Source organism: Hibiscus syriacus, unplaced genomic scaffold (genome assembly GCF_006381635.1).
Source record: "Hibiscus syriacus cultivar Baekdansim isolate YM2019G1 unplaced genomic scaffold, ASM638163v2 tig00111392_pilon, whole genome shotgun sequence".
In the NCBI taxonomy this organism is placed as follows: domain Eukaryota; kingdom Viridiplantae; phylum Streptophyta; class Magnoliopsida; order Malvales; family Malvaceae; genus Hibiscus; species Hibiscus syriacus.
The window spans coordinates 4,395,239-4,418,599 of record NW_024063078.1 but is presented as its reverse complement, the minus strand read 5'-3'; the positions used below and the strand labels follow the sequence as shown (position 1 = coordinate 4,418,599).

The following is a 23,361-nucleotide window of genomic DNA, read 5'->3' as shown; positions in this document are numbered from 1 at the left end:
CTAAAAAAACATTATTTTCCGAAGAAGACCCTTCAAATAATACATATTGTAGCAAAAATGGCAACACTTCAGATTGCATGTAAACTACAGAGAGGCGGACTTAACCTAGTGAAGTGCTTTTTTAATTGTTTCTTGTATATATAGTTGTAGATGATTCGACACGCGAGCCACTCACTCCTTATCAGAGTCCCCCATTTTACGTGCCGTCACGGAAACCTAGGTCCCAATTACTAGTGAAAGTCTCAGCACGGCCAAACATCTTCCATTTCCTCTACCCTTCTTCTTCAAAGCTTCAAAAACCGTCTTTGTTCTCCACTGCTAGACTCATGGGTTCACTTTCTGCGTTGAAAGACCCTTTAGATTATCCAATTGCTCGACGAGATGAATCCGTCGTTGACGATTACCATGGCGTTAAGGTTGCTGACCCTTATCGATGGTAATCCCTGTTTGTTTTCATTGAAATTTCCTTCGTATTTGTTTTTCGTTTTATTCAAATTTCAGATCGATTTTGTTGAATATGCTATTCGATTATTTCCCTTTCTAGGCTTGAAGATCCTGACGCTGAGGAAGTGAAGGATTTTGTTCAGAAACAGGTGAAATTAACTGAATCGGTGTTTGAAAAGTGCGAGGTAAAGGATAAGCTTCGCGATAAAATCACCAAGCTTTTTGATCACCCACGGTATGAGGTCCCCTTCAAGCGAGGCAAAAAGTATTTCTATCACCATAACACTGGTCTTCAAGCCCAAAATGTCCTTTACGTTCAGGTTCGTAATCCAAAGATTCTATTCGAAAGGTTTTTTTTTCTTTTTTGTATTAAGGAATTCAAGAACTGACCTGGTGTGGGGTTTTTGTTCTTTTTTCCAGGATAGTTTGGATGGAGAAGCTGAGGTATTACTTGACCCGAATTCGCTTAGTGAGGATGGAACTGTGTCGTTGAGCTCCTTGTCTGTGAGTGAGGATGCTAAGTACTTGGCATATGGGCTTAGTTCCAGTGGCAGTGATTGGGTGACAATTAAAGTGATGCGCGTTGAGGATAAATCATCTGAGCCTGATACTTTATCATGGGTGAGCTAATAGAACTTTTAGTCTTAATTGTTACAAGTGCTTGTTGATGATTATTCGGCTTACCCTGCAAATCAATTTGGTTCACAGGTGAAGTTTTCAGGTATAAGTTGGACCCATGATAGCAAAGGATTTTTCTATAGTCGTTATCCGGCACCCAAGTAAGTAAAAATGATGTTTTGATTAGAGTAGATACTTCATAGATTTTGAAAATCGAAATGAGGTTATGGTATATTTATTATGTAGAGAGGGGGAAGTGTCGATGCTGGAACGGAGACCGATTCTAACCTTAATCAAGAGCTGTACTATCATTTTCTTGGTACAGAACAAAGTGAAGATATTTTATGCTGGAAAGATCGTGAAAATCCTAAGCACTTTGTGGCAGGTAGTGTCACAGATGATGGAAAGGTAAAAGGGTGTCATGTTTGCGACATGGGAATGTATATCTAGATTAAGCTGCTTCTTTTAACCTAATTTCACTGTATTTTCATGTTTCTGAAGAGTTATATCTTATATCATATTGTATTAACGAAACTACACTAATTCATAATGTTAACAGTTAGAGAACCTGGAGATCAAATGCCAGGAGAAAGCAAATTTTTTGTTTCTCATTTTTTCCCTTTTAAATTTTGATGTGCAGTATCTTCTCCTAACTATTGGGGAGAGCTGTGACCCTGTCAATAAACTATACTACTGCGATATGTCCTCGCTAAATGAAGGTTTTGAGGGTTTCAGGAAAAAGAATGGTCCTCTCCCATTTGTTAAGTTAATCGATACATTTGATGCACAATATGAAGCTATTGCTAATGATGACACAGTTTTTACTTTCCTTACCAATAAAAATGCCCCCAAATATAAGGTTGTTCGAGTAGATCTGAAGGAACCAAGTAACTGGTTTGATGTCATCCCAGAGGCTGAGAAGGATGTGCTTGAATCAGCATATGCTGTAAATGTTAATCAAATGATCGTCAGTTACCTGAGTGATGTGAAGTATGTGCTGCAAGTAAGGGATTTGAAATCAGGATCAGTGCTGCATCAGTTGCCAATCGACATTGGAACTGTTTATGGGATTTCGGCACGGAGAGAAGACAGTGTGGCTTTTATCGGTTTTACCAGTTTTCTTACTCCGGGTATAGTATACCGGTGCAATCTAGGCACCGAGGTACCAGAGATGAAGATATTCCGTGAAATTAGTGTGCCTGGATTTGACCGCTCAGAGTTTGAAGTCAATCAGGTTGTTAATTTATCAATATGGCGACTTCAAACTTCCGATGGCATGCATTTAGTATGTTCTCTTATTCTTTTGTTTCTGTTTCAGGTATTTGTCACAAGTAAGGATGGTACCAAGATCCCAATGTTCATTGTGGGTAGGAAGAACACTAATTTGGATGGGTCACACCTTGCTTGCTGTATGGATATGGTGGATTTAACATTAGTCTCACACCAACATTCAGTGTGAGTCGTATTGTACTTACAAGGCATTTGGGTGCTTTTTACTGCATTGCCAACATCAGAGGTGGGGGAGAATACGGAGAGGAATGGCATAAAGCTGGTGCTCTTTCCAAGAAGCAAAATTGCTTTGATGACTTTATTTCTGCTGCTGAGTATCTTATATCTGCTGGCTATACTAGGTCTGAAAAGTTGTGTATTGAAGGTGGAAGCAATGGTGGGCTTCTCGTTGGGGCTTGCATAAACCAGGTTGACTGAAATTTGCATAAACCTTGTATCATTATCTTTCCATTTTCATTATTGAGCTAATTTGTTTTTGGCAGAGACCGGATCTTTTTGGTTGTGCTTTGGCTCATGTTGGTGTGATGGACATGCTGCGATTTCACAAGTTCACCATTGGTTAGTTTGCTTTGCATCTTTTAGCTTTATGGTATACTTGTTTTAGTGTTATATATATACATATATGTTGATCAAGATTCTGTTTGAAGGCCATGCATGGACGTCAGATTATGGATGTTCTGACAAGGAGGAAGAGTTTCACTGGCTAATCAAGTGAGTGAATTTCTGTTGTATAAAACCTTCATTTAATTCAAATCCGTAGCTCTGCAATACAATAATATAAATCAGACTTATGCTATCAAATATCTGATCTGATGTCAAACATAGATGTAAAAGGTTGTCTTCTGCACCCGAGGGAGAAACAAAGCATAAAATGCCAAATGGCATAAACACTAGTTGGTTATTTACAAACATAATTTCCAATTTATCTTATTCTTTTGCAAGGTACTCGCCGCTGCATAATGTACGAAGACCATGGGAACAGTATCCTGATCAATCATTGCAGTACCCGCCTACTTTACTATTGACTGCCGATCATGATGATCGAGTCGTGCCATTACACTCTTTGAAATTCTTGGCAGTGAGTCCTTGAATCATCCATCACCTGTCATATTTTTCACCCATCTACATAGCGCACAAACTAAGAAGCTCCCAAATATAATTTCTCACTTTGCTCCTGTATTGTAACCGAGTAAGGCTGGTCCATTAATTTTTTTGTGTGTGTTTTCTTATTTTATCAGACACTGCAATATGTTTTGTGCACAAGCTTAGAGAAGAGCCCCCAGACCAACCTGATTATAGGCCGTATCGAATGCAAGGCTGGACATGGAGCTGGACGCCCAACGCAGAAAATGGTATGCTTTTATTTTTGATTTCTTGTTTCGTAAACAAGTACTAGTACGGATCGAGGTTAGTAACAGTAGTACATCAAATGCAAAATAATTTAATCATTCTTAACAAAGACATTTTATGTTATGGGTTTTGCCAACCAGTGTTCATATATATGTCACGCTAATAACTTCGCCTATGCAGTTTTTAGACTTCATTATCATAGAAATGATAGGTATTCATCTTAAGGAACAGATGGGTTCAGCAATGTTCATATTCTTTCTATTCATTTTGTGTTATGCAGATTGATGAAGCTGGTGACCGATATGGATTCATGGCCAAGATGTTGGGTGCATCTTGGATTGAGTAGCTTGATGTGATGGAAAAGTTAGAATTTTATTTACTTTTTATCTCATTCCTTTACGGTGGGGATCAAGGAAAGATAAGTTTGCCCTTTCCCTTGTTCATTGAGGAATTATTGATCACAAAAGAGATTGCTTTCATTTTTTTTTACTGGATTATAAAGAAAATACTTTCACCATTTGCCATATGATTATATGAGCCATTCTATCCCTGTCTGCACCACTAAGATATACACATGCCGCTATCGGTATCGGCCTGTAGCTAAGGTCCATAGATTGGTAATCATACAATATAAGAACACCAGTCGTGAGAAGAAAAATGCGACCTCGAGCTGAGATCAAATAATTTAAACTTATAAGCATACTAGTTCATAGTTCACATTAGCACCATTAATGATCTATTTAATTCTAAGCCGGAGAACTTTCTCTGCGGAAACCTGGATATTTTACTCTATGCTCGCTTAGAGCGGCCTGGTGAGATGGCCGCTTGGTCGGGACCAGAACAGTGCATTATTGGGGATCAGGAATCAATCCCTTAATGAAGTTGATGTCGTTTATACACGCAAAAAAAGCTGTTTTCCCAGATATTGTCTTGCCCAAAGCTGTCGTCCAAGACTTGGGTACACCTGCATAATGCATTCACCATTAAATCAGATATCACATCTTGTTCTTTGGCGGGAAAATGAGTTTTAAGCTGAGCTAAATGGAGAAATGTGACGATTTTACCTGAGTCGTACATCGTGAACCGTGTCGTGGATATTGTCTCCCCGCCTACTAGCAGGTGTCCATTGTCCTCCATCCATACTGCATTCCGGAATAGTTCAGAAACTAATATCATTCAGCACAAACCCAAGCATATGTCTTTTGGATTATCGATGTGAAACAATTGTGCTTTCCTGACAACAAAGATGTTGTAACCGTCGAGATGCCAACTTTGTACAATGTTCTCATTATTCTGAAACACTATCTCGACGAAAGCCCCGTAGCCATAGAGATGCCAACTTTGTACAATGTTCTCATTAAAAATATTTAATCATGTGTCCTTTTATATGGCTTATATAATATATTTATAACGATATCAACTAAATTAAACTTAATCGATATATTGCAACATATCAATTGAAAAAAAAACGCTTATTTTATAATGGTTTATCCGCATAAAATATTATCTTATCTTATAATATTCACTTTCTAGTCAATTTGAAGACATAGTTTTAGTTAAAATATAAAAGCTTCATGTAAAAAAAACTTTGAAAGTTATTGAATAAAAACCTAAACACTGTAAATTATTGTTGCTTGTCAAAAGAAGTAATTCCACGCAACATAAACTTAATCAAAATTTAATTTCAGTTTAACGTTTTTCAATACAATATATAACTCAGAATAAAATAGATACACTAAAATAAAATTTTAAATACATAATACGAAAAACACTCACTCATTCATTAAAAAAATTCATAAAAAAATACATAAGTGTAAGTAATTTATCTAATGATTGTTGGTTGAGACATGATCAGTTGATTCATTTAATTTTTTGGTAGTATGTTTAAATTAAATTATAAACTACAAATGATAATCATAAACCATCTCTTTTTTTAGCAGATATTTAAAGCTGCATTAATCTTTCTAGTAGTGTTGTACAAAAAAAAAATACTTTGTATGTATATAAATCAATACTTCATTCTTAGCATCTTTCAATTGTCCATTTTAAAACAAAGTTGGTTGATGAATGAAGACAGCAATGTCCAAATGAAGAGAAACGTGAAATATTCATCACGGTCTCTATTTGGCTATTATGTATCCCAGAGTTTAAATATTTATAAATTATTATTATCATTTTATAGATAGATCATAACATTATTTATAATATAATAGTGAGTGGTGTTGTTTTCGCATTAACTTTATGAATATCATTTTTTCTAGTTGTGTAATATCTTTACCATGAATAATTTGTTGAAGTCGATAAGATCAATGAGTGTTAGAAAATAAATTATCATATTTTTTATATAATTTGTTATGGTATGAGATTTCGAATAATTGGATCATAATATTATAGAGTAATTGTTACAATTCACCGTTACTTTATTATTGTGTTGAAAGTTATTTTAAAAATATATTTTAGAAGTTGTAAAGAAACATTATATGAAACTCATGTTCGTAGGTTATTTTTTTCATTTACCATTCAAGAATGCTATCATAGTCGTATAGGGAGAATGACACAATGTATTGTCCATTATTACTTTCGTATTTGAAATTTATCTATATTCTAATTGTTTGAAAAAACATATAATTCTCATATTTTAACTGATACATTTACATGTCTAAAAGAATTGAATATTACGAAAGGTAACAATTAACATTAAAGATTAAATAGTTCAATTAAAGTCATAATGCGTCAATAGGGATGGATCGGGGAGACTGAAGAGCAAGTGAGGATAGTTGCTTCCTAGAAATTTCATATTATCATATATTTTAGATAATTTATTTGTATTTTTATCAATAATCTATCTCGTCCCTTAAAATTTTATAAGTTCGCCTCCCTATATTATGTTAGAAGTTCGCCTCTCTTAACATTAAATCTTGCATTCACATCTGTATATCAAGTAATAATAATATTTAATCAACGATGTTAGATATGGTATCCAAAATAAAATTATTGTTAAGAAAATTATAATTTGTCTGAATTAAATTAAAATGATTTTATATTTTTACAATAAAATCATATGATTCAGTTTTTCTTCTTCTTTAATGTGGACCAGTAATTTTATCTTCCTATATACATATCATTAAATGATAGGTACATGAATGAATCAAATTGACTCTTGGTGTATTTTAAATGATTATCATAACCGAAAAATAAAAATAATCATTTTTTAAATAATCCAATTAAAAAGAAAAAGGTGAATTAAAAAAGCGTTTTTGTATAATTTTCTAAAATTATATCCCTTTCAATTTTCTTGTTCATGCTTCTAATTTTCTGGTGAACCAAACAACGAATTAGTAAAAAAAAAAATTAATAAGTGTATATCATTACCATAAATAATCTTAAACCAACCTATGGAAACTTCTACAAAAGAGATCATTAATTGAAAACTTCCATTACGCCAACCATCACCAAATTTGCCAATTAATTTCCTTTTTGTACAGTTGATAGCAAGTAAAATATATCAATTTAGTTAATAAAATATATCATTTATTGTTATATAATTATTATTATTTTACTATTTAATAGTTTTTATTTTTATTTTTATTTTGAAAAGGGTTGATTTTGTATTTAATAGTCGAGACAAATACAAAATCGGATACAAGCATGGACCTCAATAGAAAACTTACCTAAATCTAAAGGGAGGAGAAAGAGTGTCTATGCTCATATATACACAGCACAACTTGTTAACCTCGTGCAATACGCAAAACGTTGAAATCACAACGCACCCAATACCATGGAAACAGCAGCACAGACCCTGCCTCCCCATTCCAACACCCAACTACAAGGGCAGCAATCACACGCCAGCCAGCTCCCCAAACTGCATAGGACCCGACATAAATCAGAACACAAAAACGGCAAAGCATTACACAAACACAGGAGCGGACACTAGAGAGCATCTACTAGCAGCGCCAAAATCATGGGCAGCTTCTACCACCACCAACGACTGCAGCATTCCATACTGAGATAAGCACCACTCAGATTGCCCACGAAATAGAAACAGCCACCCATCACTGGAGTCAACCAGGCCCCAATCGAGAGAGGAGAACAGTCGACTCTTAACTAGCCAAAGCACACACAAGACAGCTGCAGCAACAGCACACATTCAAACGCGGCAGATCACCAAGCCCAAGACAGACACCACCCACCTAAGCACAGGTTACTGGAAAACCACACCCAACCCAACAGTAAACGGTGAACACCAAGGCGACACCCAATGTCAAGCACATCCCAACAGAACCTCAGAGAAACAGTAGTAGGCACAAACCGACGAGACGAGAAAAGAAGAAACCACCGTAATGCCTATACTTATCACCTGGGCAACTAACACCCAGCACAATGAACGGTCGTTCAGTGAAATGTATGCAAATAACACCTAACCAGACCAACAACAAACGAGGCAGCCAAAGCAAAAATGCAAAACTCGAGGCAGAGCCTCCACGGCAATCTGCTATAGACTCCAGCACAGATGAAAGACAATGAAACCAATCTGCACACAACGGGACGAGAGACACAACAGTTGCTCCACAATAGACTACACTCCAACATTCAGCACATGTACACTCGAGACTAAACGAACACCATAATTCCATTCGGGCAGAAGAATAGATCCTGAATAGAGAACCGAGCATCTAGCCAAATACATTTGCACCAGAAACCAAAATTTGCCAAGGCCGATGCATAAATTTGATCTTTGCATAGAGACTTATCATTGAACAAAACATCGTTTCTTGAAATCCAAATAGACCATATGAAACCGAAAAAAACTGTAACCCAGAAATTCTTGCAGAATTTTGCGATAGGCAACCCATTCCAATAAAGAAAGAAAGATCGGACGTTACCTAGGCAGACAAAATGGAAGTTCCCATAATTAGTAGGTTTTGCATTTATATATCAAGTTATTTTATGTTTTTTTAATAAAAAATCATAAAATTTAATTCTTAATATCAAATTATTCATTTTAAAAATAAAAATATTCATTTTCAGTTCTAATCATTTTAAAATCAAATTATGTATAAAAATAAATAAATATTTTTGAAAAATATATAAAAGTATTCTAATCAATCAACGATAAACACGATATAGTTTAAAAAATCATTAACTTTAAAAGTAATAAAATTAATCCTGAAAGCTTAATTCATTTTTCAATTCACCGTTATTATTTAATAAAAAATTCACAATTTTATTCTTAATTGATTTTTCAATTTCACTAAGAATTTTATTGATTTTTCAATTGTACCCTTATTTTTTCTTCACAGTGTCTTCTTTCGTAAAGATTGTTGAAACAAAAGGAATAGATGTAAATTCGCAGACTTTTGAGGTTGAAGATGACAAATTCATATGGGAATTGAGCGGAAACGACCTGGGAAAAAAAAGAGAAGAAAACATTTGGGTCTAAAAGTTTGATTAAAAATTGAGTAAGTCTGAACTTAAGATATTTTAATTATAAATATTTATAATATTTTGGTATAGATTGATCTTATTTATTGATTTTTTAACGCTACAAAAAAAATATTTATTCATATTTTTAATATTGTGATGTTTTTAATATATCAAATATCATCTAAAATTATAAAATATATTTATAGTTTTATTTTAAAAAAGAAGATACTTTGGGGAAAGATTGACAAGATTATAGAAGAGTAAAGAAAGGATGAAAAGAAAAAATTTATAGCAAAAAGCTAAATTAAATAAAATGTAAAATAATGGACTAAATTATAAAACATAAATTTATTGTTACAATAGAAATTGAAGTTAGATAAATATCATATAGAAATTAAAGTTACATAGATATTTTAACGTTAAAAACATATAATTCAAATTTAATAAAAAATGAATTTAAAATGGTAAAGGAATTAAGAGCATGAGAAATTAGAAGTGAATATTCTAATTAATCGAATTATTCAAATTAAATAATTTTAAATTAATCGAATTAATGATCCATATTTTATCATATAATTTTTACGTCAAATATAAAAATATCAAATCAAATGAAAGAGTACACGACAAAGATTGGGAATTTTTGGACATTAGCTTCGTGTAAATTTCCAGCTGCATATGATGGGAGCTTTTGGTAAATTCCAGTTGGTTCCTTACTACACACAGACGAAGACCCGTGAGTGGTTTTGGTAAAAGAATCTTCATGTTGTTATTAATCGAAGGTTATTAATCGAAGGAATAAATATAGTGAGGTTAATTCCTAGTAGGTTATTAATCTTGATCCTTATGTTATTGTTTCTTTATTCGTAATTGTAAATTTTTAAGTTTATATTGTGTAACGAATCAATATTTTCCATGTGATTAATATTAAGGGTGAAATTGATAAATCAATAAAATATTTATGTAAATTCATTTATGTAAATTTATTGTGTAAATTCATTTGTTGATATGAATATTTTTTTATATTTTTTAGAAAATAAATATTCAATTCTTATATATATTTTTCAAAAAATGTCACATGTATGTTTTTTATTGGCACGCTATGTCACTATCACATCAGATTTTGTGATAAAAGTAGATAAATAATTACGATTACAAATTTCATGTACAAAATTAAGAGAAAAAATAATTTATATGAAATTGAAATATTCATTATAATATCAACATATGTTGCTTCAATTGGTAAGAAATTTAATATTGTTGAAGTAAGGTTTTGAGTTTGAATTTTTATGTGTGTAAAAAATCTATGTTGAGAGATTCATCTACCAAAACTATGTGTGTGTCGCGGGTTGATCCTATTTGATTAAGATAAAACCTTGGAACTGAAAGGACTACCTAAAAAAAATTCATTATAATACATGCATCAAACAAACAATTAACTTAAAGAAAAATACTTTTTTATTCCTACACGTATAAAATAACTTTTTTATCAATTTTAATAAATGTAAATAATTGAAAAATTATATTGTTTAATTAATGATAACTTCAATCTTTATTATTTTAATAAATATGAGATAAATACAAGATAATATATATTTCAGTGTTTTGACAATGAATATTCATGCTCGTGGCACATGTGGTGTTTGGACATGAGACCTTAAAAGGTAACAACAAATCCTTTAATTATTGAAATTAGTTGATTCATACAATTTTTAAAAAACTTAAAATAAAATAAATAAAAATTTTAAAATTTTAAAATTAAATTATCCTTTTGATTCGTACAATTTTTAAAGACTTAAAATCAAATTAATAAAAAAAATTAGAAATTTTAAAATTAAAATTATCCTTTTTTCTATATATGTTAGATCAACAATTAACATTAAAATCGAAACAAAACTAGGAAAAAGACTAAGATTCTAGATATATTTAAACCATATTTTTCTATACTTTTATGATATATTTTATTTAATTAATATTTGTGCATTATCATTTTCAAAATAAAGAAAATCGATTTCTTGACATATAAAGTGGTTTCAATTTAGAAAAAATGATAGTCTCCTTAGAAGTCATACGCAGAGGTGAGCATTTGATCGAGTATAGTAAAAAATTTTGAGTTATTTAACTTGATGAGTCTATTTTATAACTCGAGTTGACTTGAATTTTTCAATTCAAATTGAGTTTATAAAATTCGAGTTGGGTCTATTTTTGAGTTTTTATATAAATTTAATTGTAAATATTTATAATATTACGATATTATTTGATTTAAATTTAAATAGTTTTATAATCATATACATACATATATATTTCTTCATTTTTTTCCATATGTGATATATATGTATCATACAGAGTAGAGGATTCAATTCAAACTTAAAAATCAATCCATTACTAAAAATTCTTCAAGTTATATAAAAAAAATCAAATTTTTCGAATCGACTCAAGTTTTGCTTACCCCTAATCAGTTAGAGGAGTTGCGCATAATGTGTTAGCAATTGGTTAAATTTTTTCAAACATATACTATTTTATAATAATTTTAATTTATTAAAAATTTAATTAATTAATTTATTAAAAGTTACCCTTTTTAGAATTAGTTTTGTTAGTACACATATCAAATACCATCGGCGAAGAGAATAAATCAACATATTCAATTTATAAATAGATTTCGTCTCGTTTCAAACTTTCTTGACCCTATAAAAATAGTCAAGTGGCCGCTTCACTTCTTGCACAGTCCGTTCCACCAACCAATCATCGCCTTTGTATTTCCCTGACTATGGCGGACGTCAAATCGCCAAGCGAAACATCCGGAAAACCAATTCGGTGCAAAGGTAAACTCTCAACGAACTTTTCCCAGTTTTTCTTTTTCCTTTCTTTTTTGCTTTGCTTTGCTTTGTTAAAGCATGAAACCGAGTGTTGCTCTCCGTTTCAGCTGCAATTTCTCGCGAAGCAGGCGAGCCTCTAGTGATAGAGGAAATCATGGTGGCTCCTCCGAGTCCGTACGAAGTTCGAATTCGGATCATCTGCACATCTCTCTGTTACAGCGACATCATGTTCTGGAAACTGAAGGTTTCTCAACGGAATTCTGCTCTTTTTTTTTATAAGTTTCGTCCTTCTTTTTGCTTACCTGAAATTTAATTATCCTTTGAAGGTGCCTCCTGCTTGTTTCCCCAGAATCCTAGGCCACGAGGCGGTCGGGTGAACCTGTTTTCTTCTTTGACCTTTCTGTTTTTTCCTTGCATTTTACATTTGCCTGCTATTTCTCTGCATCACATCAAAACCTTGACTTTTATTTAACCAGTCTTTATGATTTAAACCCAAGGGAAAGAATTCTATCGTGTTCGATATAATAGTAACAGATATAATTCAATTCAGTTTTACAGTTAAATTCTTTGTAATGTGATTTTTTTTCATAATATATAATTTAGATTATATTACAATACTGCTAACAAAATCAAGGGAAAAATTCATTCTTCATTTAATTTACAACTTGGACATTATGTTTCAGTGTGGTGGAGAGTGTGGGTGAGAATGTAAACGAGGTAGCAGCAGGGGATATCGTCATTCCAACTTTCTTGTCAGAATGTGGAGAGTGTGATGATTGTTGTTCCAAACAGAGCAATTTATGCTCAAAATTCCCATTCAAGGTCCATCCATGGATGCCTAGATACGAGTCTAGCAGGTTCACTGACCTTAAAGGACAGACTTTATATCATTTCCTATTCGTTTCGAGTTTCTCTGAGTACACGGTGGTTGATGTGTGCCATGTAGTCAAGATTGATCCTTCAATCCCTCCAAATAGGGCATGCCTCTTTGGCTGTTGTGTAGCTACAGGTAATTGTGCTTTGATCTTGCTGGCATTTCCTGTTTGCAAAGTGTTTGATAAAAAAATCTGACAAAGAGCTCCTTATTGGTTTTTAAGGGGTTGGTGCGGCTTGCAAAACAGCAAATGTTGAGGCAGGATCAACTGTTGTCATCTTCGGGCTCGGATCGATCGGACTAGCAGTATAATCTCGATCTGATGTTTCACTGGCAATACGATACCTATCCATGCTTGCAAGCTGGAAAGACTGATTCACAGCCTGCTTTGTTTCCCAGGTTGCAAAGGGATCAAAATTATGTGGTGCAAGTAGGATTATAGGAGTGGATGTGAACCCCGATAAATTTGAAGTTGGTGAGTAATTCATTATTTGAAAACAGCCAAAATCTCCTTATATGAGTAGTGATAGTTGCATATGATAATGATGGCTTGTTTTGTATGGTTTTGTTAGTTGATGTTTCTTCTTTCACATATATATACAGCAAAAAAATTTGGAGTCACCGAGTTTATCAATTCAAAAGAATGTGGGGACAAATCTTTAAGCCAGGTCTTGTTGTTGTTGCTTATGCCTTAGAATTCAGTTAATTTTGAAGTTTTCGGTTCATTTTGAGCAGTTTTGATGGAGCAGAAATATTTTTGTGAATCATTTGTTTTGAAATAAAATGTGCAGCAAAAGAAGCAGATTTTGAGGAACATGTAACCTTCATGAGTAACTGGTTAATTTACCAACTTGTAGATTTTACCTTCTTTTTTTTCTTTTCCATTTTAACATTGAGCAGGTTCTCATGGAGATGACTGCAGGAGGTGCAGATTACTGCTTTGAATGTGTTGGGATAGCATCCTTGGTACAAGAAGCCTTTGCAAGCTGTCGAAAGGTATTCCTTTATGTCTCTGACAAAGTCACAATCACATACGTCCCTACACATACCTTTAAACATTTTGCAAAAGCATATGTTCCCAGATTATCATCAGTTTAGGTTCTGGCTTGGAAATTTTAAGATCTACCCTTGTTTCATCTCTGGGTGGACATGTAATAATGTTGCTAACACCAAGCAAGATATGTATACAATATACTTCAATTGTGTGCAATTGCAGGGTTGGGGAAAGACTATTGTTTTGGGAGTGGACAAGCCAGGTGCACAGTTGAACTTAAGCTCTTTTGAAGTTCTTCATTCTGGGAAAATCCTCACTGGTTCCTTGTATGGAGGAGTCAAAACCAAATCTGATCTCCCACTTCTGCTAAAACGTTACACTGACAAGGTAGATATGATATATATTATATGATCGTTTCTATTAATTTTATATCTTTTTAAGATCATTGAATGAACGGAAATAGTGTTAGTTATTTTTTTAAGTGGTTATATTGTAATGCAGGAATTAGTGGTGGATGAATTTGTGACACATGATATAAGGTTTGAAGACATCAACAAAGCCTTTGAATTACTTCTGGGAGGAAAGTGCATCCGATGCGTGATATGGATGGACAAATGAGTGATTTATACACGCTTTCACTAAATAATAACAGGGCTTTCACTCGTGTCCCGTTTATATTGTCATAAAGTATCTGAGTTTGCCCTTTAAAATGTACGAGTTTGCATCATTGTCTATATGTTTTAATAAACTAATGTCGTTTAAATTCAGATGTTTATAAACCTAATTTATGCCCATTGCGAAACAAATCCAAAATAATTAAAAAAGAAAGGAAATACATAATAATTTCTTACACATATTATTACTATTTTTTAACTAGAGTAACACACTTTTTTTACTTGCAAACAGAATAAAAAAAGGACACAAACATGAAATATGTAACCAAAACAAAAAAGAACAGGCAATCCCATAGACATTTTTTTGCTTCAAATAAGAAGTACCGACTCTTTAATGGGAAGCAGCGGTATCTTTCTCCTCAGTTTTGGAATGGTAACCGGGAATCTTCTCCTTGATTTTCTCCAAAAATCCCTTCTCTTTCGAATCTTCTTCATGGTGCACCACCGTTACTTTCTCGGCTGGTACAGCCGCAGCTGGTGGCGGTGCGGTAACCTCTTCATCTTTCTTATGTTGCACGGGGAGCTTCTCTTTGATCTTTTCCATGAAACCCTTCTCCGGCGTCTCTGAGTCGCACTTCTCCACCGGGACCGCCGTGTCATCTTCTTTCTTTTCACCACCGATTTTTTCTTTGATCTTCTCCTTGAATCCTTTCTTCTCCTTCTGCTTCTTCTTCTCTCCGCCTTCACCTTCTTCCTCGTCACTAGACTGCACATTTACAAAACATAAGCATGTTATGATATATCCAAATATAGGAAACTTCTAGAACATTAAAGACAATGAAAATACTTACAGAGCTGGAGCTGCTATCCGATCGGTGAAGCTTCTCGAGGAGACTGGGCTTCTTCTCGTCTCCCTTGTGTCCCTCCTCTGCCTTTGTTTCTTCTATCTTAACTTTCTCGAACTCAGTGGCCATCGTTTCCGGTTGAGTTTCAGCCTTCTCCTCCTCTTTCTTCCCCAAGAAATCAAATATCCCTCTGTCCTTGCTCTCCACTTCTCCTTGCTCACCGCCAACGTTGGTATGCTCCGCCATTTTCAGATCAACCAGAAACTAAACCACAAGAAATATAAACGATCAAAGTTGGCTAATGTATCACTTCACTTAATTCAAAGTTGGCTGCAAATTGATGGTTCTGAGAGAAGAAAGAATGGGGTTATATAGTACGTGAAAAGCGTCAATCGACTCACTGAACACGGATCTAACGCAGTTAAGTAATTTAAAAAAAAAATAAACGGAAGGAAGCTAAACGAGTTTGCAAATCGAGCGCCATCCCTTAAAGTGTAACCGACCTCTGCGTTAAACTTTGTATAATAAATATGTTTTAAAACTATCTTACTCTCTCAAGCTACTTGACTGTATCTCACTCCCTTTATCCACCCGACATCTGTAAGTTGCCAGCTTAAGACAGCGAGTATTTAAGCTATTCTATGAGATGCGCTGGTGGGAAAATGACAGTCAAACGCCATAAAGGTAAAAATTAAATCAGTGTGTACCAGACGACCACTAAAATGATGACACATGGGGATAAGTTTGTCTCTGGTGGGACCTGGTTGGAGTGCGATTGTCGGTGTGTAGGCCCCACAGAGGATACTGATGTTAGGACACGTGTTGAGCGTCGGAATGCAAAAGAGGGTTCGAGATTTTGAAGTATGGAGATGAAACGGCTTCGGTTTACGTTAATCACTTATTCTCAACTTAAATTTGGTACTTATCAACATCATGTCGTGAGATGCAATTTAAAAAGATCACGCCTCTAGCTGAAAATTGTAATAAGATTGGACATTTGTGGTTATTGGAATTATCTATACGCACTTCAAGTGACATCATTTATTTGTATTTATTCAAATGAGATAAGTTAATCAATTCGAAAGGGGCACGTACCAATTATTCCATTAGTATGAGTTAAAGGAACTTTAAAAGGACAGGTCTCATTATTAATTTTAATTTTGGGGTTATCTTTTCGCATGAGGCTTTAGGCCTGCATTAAAATTGTAAACATGGGCCTATTTCTATTGGTTTGGTTTATTGCCCATAACTTATATGAGCGAGCCTGTTATGAAGGAATTTATATGCTCGAGCCTTAAGGTTTAGAATATATAAAAAGGAATTTGATTTTCATGTTAAACAAATTTATGCAGTCCAAAGCATGTGCCAGTATGATAGTATAAGAGATTTGATTATTTCATCGTGTGTTTTGGATACAACAAATTCAATACAAATCTTTGTGCTTATTTTAAAAAGTTTGATGAAAATGATTTTTTATATTTTTGTTATGTATAGTAGATGACATGTTAGCTGTAAACATTAACAAAATTATATTGAAGAATTAAATGCACAATTGACTTGGAATTTTGGAATGGATGACTTAGGATCAACAAATAAAATTATATTTAAGTAAATTTATTGGGACAGAAATAATATGAAGATTTCGCTTTCAAAGAAAGAAATACATCTTAGGGAACTTTACATCTTATGAGGGATCTAAAAGAAATACATTCGAGTTCTATATCACTTCATTCGAGAGAAAGTAGAAACAGGAATTACATGTGTAAAAAATCATACAAAACAACATATCATATTTCATTATAATAGCTATCAATACCAATAAATTTATTTGATGTCGTTTTTTTGTCCGATAAAGATGTGAATACTATGAATAATATAAAATAAAAAGATATTGTGCTTATTTCGATCAAATCTTCATATAGGGGGTTATTATGTGGGCATAGGAGGCAACAAGCATTCATGTCAACAATTATTAAGTTGGCAGGTTGGGTGGTGGATCTTCGAAGCCAGTTAATCAAAAACAACTCATAAAATCATAGTAATTAGTCTCGTCAAGCAGACAAATCTACATTCTTAATACTCGGATTATTTAAGGCAAGGGCTTGAATAATATGATTTGATGAAATATCAAATCTTTTAAGCTTCACCTTTATCTCACTAGTAAATGATCTAAATAAGGAAATCGATAACGACCAACGAATAATTAAAAAACGTGAGCAGCAAAATCTACTTGAGCTTGTGGAGATGATAGTCGATGGTTCTCTCAAACCACACACCCTCATCCAGATATTTATCATAAAAGCTTACTTCCCCACCTGCACCTATGATCAATGCTGCACTACTCCTTGTGCCACAAAGCCCCTGTTTCCCACAGACAAATGAATGTTATTTTCCTTAAAATATTCGAGTTCGAGTAACCATATCAATAGGTCAAGAAAAAATCTAAATAAATATTATATTATAATCACCTAGACTATTAAAGAAAAGAAAAAAGAAAGTAAATTTTACTCTTGGGGTATCCATTTCAACAAATATAGAGCTATGGTTGAACTCCCAGTCGAGAGCACAAATGCCGGGTAATTTGCTTTTATCAGCTTTCACTTTGTCCTTCGTAAGTTTCTCAACCATTTCTTTCACCATTACTTCGTTTTTACCATATTTGTTCAGTACTTGTTTGAAGCTTTTACCTAGTCTTTGAGCCTGCATGGTGTGAAATGATTAATCTTCCATTAGTGAAAAGTGAAGAAGAATGGAAGAATTCATTTTTCCTTTTGTGTTTTACCTTGGGCCAGGGTGAGTCAAGCTTGGCATTTGAGAGCACATGAAGACCTGGAGAAACCTGTTGGATGGCAATGGGCTCCCCCATTGGCCTGTTGGAGATAAAAACCATTGATTTGGAAGGAATATCAGCTACAATGAGGTTAAATCCATTGTATCGATGAGCATCGGCAGCCAGTTGGTGGGCAAATTCCATGGGGCTCTTTGTGCTCTTTATCAACATCAATAGTTTTAATGAACCAGCATCATTGGAAAGAAAGAAGATAGAGATTTATTTACCTTGAAGAAAAGTAGAGGGAGTTCCCCGCGGGTATTGGCTTGGTGAAGATGATGAAGCTCCAACACATTGGTGAGAAAAACTACTCTGCCTTGTCTGGAGCATGCCATCCATGTCCCTCCTGCAACTTCATCTCTTCCTCCCAATATCTCGCAACCATCAACATCCCACCATGCCAATGCCTTTGTAGGCCTTCAATACCATACCACCCATAGATTAATAAGATATTTGAGGAAGAAGAAGAAGAAGAAGAAGAAGAAGATACCTGTTGTGGTATTCATCTCGATTATGTAGCAGAAGAAGAGGATAGCGTGGATGAGCTTGCCAAACAAAAGCAGCAATACACATGGTATTCAATTGTTTGGGTTTGAGTGAATTGGTTCAACTCTATAAAGAGAGATAAGAGCATGCAACGAAACAAGGAAAGAGCAGACAAGAGGAGAAAAATCTGCAATTTGTATTGTTTTGAAAGAATAGGATTGTAACAAGTAATAAAAAGCCATCACAATAATTGACGAATGATTCAAAGCAATAATTACATCAAACGTTTGGAAGTTTGAAGTGCATTATCTTTTTTTAAAAAATTATTGTATTATTTCTTTGTATTAGATAAAGATGGTTAAAAACTATACGCACATATACAAGTCAAGTCATCTATGTGATTAAGAGGATAATTGTTCTTTTAAATAAATTTGTAACCACACTAGATTAATAAAAAAACATTTTACTCGGTTTTTATTAGATCTGTCATTTATACGAGGAGATAGGATTTATTGATATGTTTGGCTCCTAACTTTGCAATTTGGACCCTATTTTTTAATGCAATTTGGCACCGACTTTAATTTTTATATGCAATTTGGATCCCTTTTTTAGTGCAATTTGGCGTTGACTTTAATTTTGATATGCAATTTGGTTCTTGAATATTTTTTTAATTTTAAATAATAATTAAGTTTTTATTTATAAATTAAAAATTATTTAAAGTGTTAAGATATATATTTTAATTTTTTTAAATAAATCCAAATATTTAACTAAAGATAAATCTATGTTAAAAAAGGTAGGGACTAAATTATAGATCAAAACCAAATTCAGGAACCAAATTGCTTTTAACAGATAGTCGGGGGTCAAATTATAGATAAAGCCAAATTCATGGGGCAAAAGGTACATTAACCCTAATTGTAATAATACGTTTGCTTCCATTTCTTGTATTGATATTGGATTAAGCAAGCAGACAGACAATAATAATACATCAGTTCATCACTATAAACTTTAAAATTCTTATAAAATACACAAATAAATATATAAGTTTGAGCACTCGAATTCCTTGCTTGGGCGACATGTATTGAATCTACTTGATGGTATAGTTAATGGTTCTCTCAAACCACACACCCTTTTCAAGATATTTCTCATAAAAGCTAACCTCCCCACCGGCACGTATCGCCAATGCCGCCGTACTCCTCGTGCCGTAAAGCCCCTGTGCAGGTGGAAACAACCACACTTTTTATCACCTTCAACATCATGAATTCATCTCCACCGGTATAATTGTAAAAGTAAATGATTGTTTCTCAAGATTAATATAATATTTCTTAATTCGTACATTCGAAAGAAAAAAATTAAAATTTAGTTTATTGTTTTTTCTAGTGGTAAAAATGATAACCGAGACTCAAAAATATGATTATTAGTGAAAAGAGATTACGATAGAAAGAGTAAAAATGACTACAAATGAACATCCCTTTTTAATTTTATTTTTTGAAAATCCCTTTTTATAGACGTGAGATAGGGAGATAAAAAGATATCTACAGAGTATTTTTCCGATTTTATCACAAGTATTGCACGTTTAAAATATTGGGTAAAATATACAAATGGTCCATCGACTATAGGATGTTGCTTTGTTAAGTCCTCTAACTATTAAAAATTACAAAATGATCCTTTAATTATAAGGCGTTGCTTTGTTGAGTCCATCGACTATCGAAAGCTACAAAATGATCCACCTGATTATTCAAATGATTCAGACTCCGTTAAATATTGACGTCAGTTTGAGTTGGACATTAACATGTCGACTGAGATATGCTAAAATCTGATCCCAAAATCTTAAATGAATATCATATCTCAGTCAACATGTTAACGTCCAACTCATACGAGGGTTAATTTTTTACCAAAAAATGACGAACTTAGAATATATGAATAATCAAGTGACTATTTTGTAATTTTTAATAGTCAATGAACTGAACAAAACAGCATCATATAATTGGAGGACAGTTTGTTTACTGGCATTGTTTATTAGGAAGTGGGGATTTTACCAGTGGGGTGTCCACTTCAACGAAGACAGAGCTAAGGCTGAACTCCCAGTCGAGAGCACAAATGCCGGGCAACTTGCTTTTATCTGCTTTCACTTTGTCCTTCATAAGTTTCTCAACCATTTCCTTTATCATTACTTCGTTTTTACCATATTGGTTCAGCATTTGTTTGAAGCCTTTACCTAGCCGCTGAGCCTTGTGCCAGGGTGAGTCGAGCTTGTCGTTTGAGAGCACATGAAGGCCCGGAGAAACCTGTTGGATGGCAATGGGCTCCCCCGTTGGCCTGTTGGAGATGTAAACCATTGATTTGGAAGGAATATCAGCCACTATGAGGTTAAATCCATTGTATCGATGAGCATCCGCGGCCAGTTGGTGGGCAAATTCCATGGGGCTCTTGGTGCTCTGTTTTCAACAACAGCCATCGTTGTTAGCTGTGAGGTTTGGTTCAACAAAATGAAAGAAGAAATCAATTTTACCTCCAAGAAAAGTAGAGGCAGATCGCCTCGGGTCTTGGCGTCGGGGTGGGGATGAAGCTCCAACACATTGGTGAGAAAAGCTACTTTGCCTTGTCTCGTGCATGCCAGCCATGTCCCTCCTGCAACTTCATCTCTTCCTCCCAGTATCTCGCAACCATCAACGTTCCACCATGCCAATGACTTAGTAGGCCTTCAATGCCATACCACCCACAGATTAACAAGATATTCGAGGAGGAGGAGGAAGAAGAAGAAGAAGAAGAAGATACCTGTTGTGGTATTCATCTCTGTTTTGTATCAGAAGAAGAGGATAGAGTGGATGAGCTTGCCAAATAAATGCACCAATACACATGGTTCTAGGAGAATGAGAAGAGAATAGCAGATTAGACAAGGAAATAATGCAATTTCTTCTTGTTCTTGCATGCATATTAGTCAGGGTCGGACCGAACTATATATTATGAAATTAATTACCCCGACCCTTTCTTTTATCATTATTATCGTATATCTTTTTATTTGATTGTTTTACAATGACTGCTACTTCTACTCTTAATGGAAAATGCTCTCTTTTTAATATTTAATAAATTGTGTTTAATTTTAAATTAGAATCTGTAAGTGAAGTATTCCACTTTTTATTAACTCAACCAACTTTTATTGGCTCATAAAAGATGTTCTTAGTGAAAATTGATATTAAAATGACATCCAGCAAAGTGTGAAGAGGAAGGAATGAATAATGATATGATTAATCAAATTCCACAGCGCATGTCATTTAGAAGATGAATTCAATAAGTAGAAAAGAATAAGGGTATTATTACTTGTTTAATCACCCATTTTTTAGTGTGTTTCTGTTTTTTATCACCAAATTTCTAAAGTTCTTACTTTTATCATTAAACTCTCAAATTTCGCTCTTTTTAATCATTAGACCGTTAAGTGTTTAACGATAGCACTAAAATGGTACATTTTGAATTTTTTTGTTGTTGTTAAATTGGCCTAAACTTTTAACCTTCTTTTTCTCTACGGTCAACATCCTTCTCCGCCATCATTTAACTGCAATTAACCATCCTTTGCGATGTAACTAATACCAAAATAATATCATTTGTCCCCTTTTCCTTCTTCTCAATTTTGTTTTCTTTGAAACCAACAAAACTCAAATCAATGTTCAATGTCATATTTGTTTGATCAACGGTTTCATCGTCTGATCAGTGTGAATTCTAGATATATTGATTTTCTTCTCCTTCTTGACTCATCGTTCGAATTTGAAAGAAAATTTTAGGGTTTTTACACAAATTAACGTAAAAAATAAACGACAGTAAAGACTTAACGATAGAGTAACCTAAAAGAATAAAAGTTAAGTGATCAAAATAGAAACTTGTTAAAAATTAGATGACTAAATACATATTTTGGCCTAAGAATAAATACCTGGAAAAAAGAAGAAGAAGAAATTATCAGCGCGTTTAATAGAGTAAGTAGCGGCTGCAACTCTAAAGCTAAGCGTAAAACGCCGGGTGGGCCAAAGCAGTCGTATTTATATTAACTTCGATAACGCCTCCGGCCGGCCGCCGTTTTCAAAAGTAACGAGTATGTTTTATTTGTGGTTAATTTAACCAATCTGTCTCAAACTATCGTCTAGATTTTAAATTAGTCCTTAAAACTATCTTTTAATTAAATCCTAAAAAGTATGAGTAATCATGTCAATTAGGTCCTTCCATCAACTAGTTGTAAATTCATGTGTTAAATGTTAGTTTAAATCTAACATGGAGTATATATAAAGATGGTTGTGAATCCATAATTCGATTTTCTCTATAAATTTTTATTTAATTTTTTATATTTACTAAATATGTTTAGTGGATAATTTAATTAATTCAGATTTAGATAGTAATATTTGGATTTAATGCGAATAACATATGAACTTGGGTTTTAAAGTATATTGTGGATTCATATTTAGATTTTATAAAAATTGTAGTTATCCGATTTATTATCATCTTTGAGTGTATTAAAACAATTTATCAAATTGTAGATAAATATGTGCTTTATAGCTTTGGCGACTTGAATATAATTTAAAGTATATCTTGCTACAAGACAATCCAAAAATTTCGATATTAGTACAACATTTATAATTAATTTTAATTTGGTCCATATAAAATGCTATATTTCAACACATTAAAAAGAATGAATTTATTTTAAGTTGATTCCATATGCAGAGTTTGGCTTTGATAGTGATGTCTTACCCACATATTCATCAAATTTAATACTTATATTATAAACCTATAAATTAC

At 33.5% G+C, this 23,361-nt stretch overlaps 4 protein-coding genes and 1 pseudogene across 4 annotated transcripts; 2 read left to right on the top strand and 3 right to left on the bottom strand.

Annotated features, from left to right (window-relative positions):
• The first annotated feature begins 224 nt into the window (after window positions 1–224).
• LOC120160682 lies at window positions 225–4,065 on the top strand (annotated as a pseudogene).
• Window positions 4,066–11,855: 7,790 nt separating this feature from the next.
• On the top strand, window positions 11,856–14,572 carry LOC120160738 (alcohol dehydrogenase-like 7). Its single transcript, XM_039171087.1, has 10 exons — window positions 11,856–11,945; window positions 12,047–12,183; window positions 12,266–12,312; window positions 12,623–12,948; window positions 13,037–13,119; window positions 13,213–13,288; window positions 13,417–13,481; window positions 13,714–13,809; window positions 14,030–14,194; window positions 14,309–14,572. The coding sequence occupies exons 1-10, from the start codon at window positions 11,891–11,893 to the stop codon at window positions 14,423–14,425; spliced, it is 1,167 nt and encodes a 388-aa protein (XP_039027018.1). The 5' UTR covers window positions 11,856–11,890; the 3' UTR covers window positions 14,426–14,572.
• A 122-nt stretch (window positions 14,573–14,694) lies between these two features.
• On the bottom strand, window positions 14,695–15,622 carry LOC120160739 (phosphoprotein ECPP44-like). Its single transcript, XM_039171088.1, has 2 exons — window positions 15,273–15,622; window positions 14,695–15,187 (listed from the first exon to the last, which is right to left on the bottom strand). Exons 1-2 carry the CDS (start codon window positions 15,510–15,512, stop codon window positions 14,813–14,815), a joined length of 615 nt encoding a protein of 204 aa, XP_039027019.1. The 5' UTR covers window positions 15,513–15,622; the 3' UTR covers window positions 14,695–14,812.
• A 1,855-nt stretch (window positions 15,623–17,477) lies between these two features.
• LOC120160755 (transport and Golgi organization 2 homolog) lies at window positions 17,478–18,705 on the bottom strand. Its single transcript, XM_039171108.1, has 5 exons — window positions 18,587–18,705; window positions 18,324–18,513; window positions 18,049–18,255; window positions 17,775–17,966; window positions 17,478–17,627 (listed from the first exon to the last, which is right to left on the bottom strand). The coding sequence occupies exons 1-5, from the start codon at window positions 18,667–18,669 to the stop codon at window positions 17,493–17,495; spliced, it is 807 nt and encodes a 268-aa protein (XP_039027039.1). The 5' UTR covers window positions 18,670–18,705; the 3' UTR covers window positions 17,478–17,492.
• Window positions 18,706–19,644: 939 nt separating this feature from the next.
• On the bottom strand, window positions 19,645–21,455 carry LOC120160756 (transport and Golgi organization 2 homolog). Its single transcript, XM_039171109.1, has 4 exons — window positions 21,358–21,455; window positions 21,092–21,281; window positions 20,619–21,017; window positions 19,645–19,792 (listed from the first exon to the last, which is right to left on the bottom strand). The coding sequence occupies exons 1-4, from the start codon at window positions 21,438–21,440 to the stop codon at window positions 19,667–19,669; spliced, it is 798 nt and encodes a 265-aa protein (XP_039027040.1). The 5' UTR covers window positions 21,441–21,455; the 3' UTR covers window positions 19,645–19,666.
• Between the last annotated feature and the right edge of the window lie 1,906 nt (window positions 21,456–23,361).

Bases quoted from the DNA above. Each gene is read 5' to 3' on its own strand.
- LOC120160739 (XM_039171088.1), bottom strand. From the start codon at position 15,512: ATGGCGGAGCATACCAACGTTGGCGGTGAGCAAGGAGAAGTGGAGAGC. The intron at 15,188-15,272 runs GTAAGTATTTTC...GTAAATGTGCAG, and splicing joins CGGATAGCAGCTCCAGCTCT to TCTAGTGACGAGGAAGAAGG.
- LOC120160756 (XM_039171109.1), bottom strand. From the start codon at position 21,440: ATGTGTATTGGTGCATTTATTTGGCAAGCTCATCCACTCTATCCTCTT. The intron at 21,018-21,091 runs GTAAAATTGATT...TGTTGAAAACAG, and splicing joins TGCCTCTACTTTTCTTGGAG to AGCACCAAGAGCCCCATGGA. The intron at 19,793-20,618 runs GTAAAATCCCCA...CCACCTGCACAG, and splicing joins TTGAAGTGGACACCCCACTG to GGGCTTTACGGCACGAGGAG.
- LOC120160755 (XM_039171108.1), bottom strand. From the start codon at position 18,669: ATGTGTATTGCTGCTTTTGTTTGGCAAGCTCATCCACGCTATCCTCTT. The intron at 18,514-18,586 runs GTATCTTCTTCT...ATGGTATTGAAG, and splicing joins CGAGATGAATACCACAACAG to GCCTACAAAGGCATTGGCAT. The intron at 18,256-18,323 runs GTAAATAAATCT...ATGTTGATAAAG, and splicing joins TCCCTCTACTTTTCTTCAAG to AGCACAAAGAGCCCCATGGA.
- LOC120160738 (XM_039171087.1), top strand. From the start codon at position 11,891: ATGGCGGACGTCAAATCGCCAAGCGAAACATCCGGAAAACCAATTCGG. The intron at 13,482-13,713 runs GTCTTGTTGTTG...AACATTGAGCAG, and splicing joins GGGACAAATCTTTAAGCCAG to GTTCTCATGGAGATGACTGC. The intron at 13,810-14,029 runs GTATTCCTTTAT...GTGCAATTGCAG, and splicing joins CCTTTGCAAGCTGTCGAAAG to GGTTGGGGAAAGACTATTGT.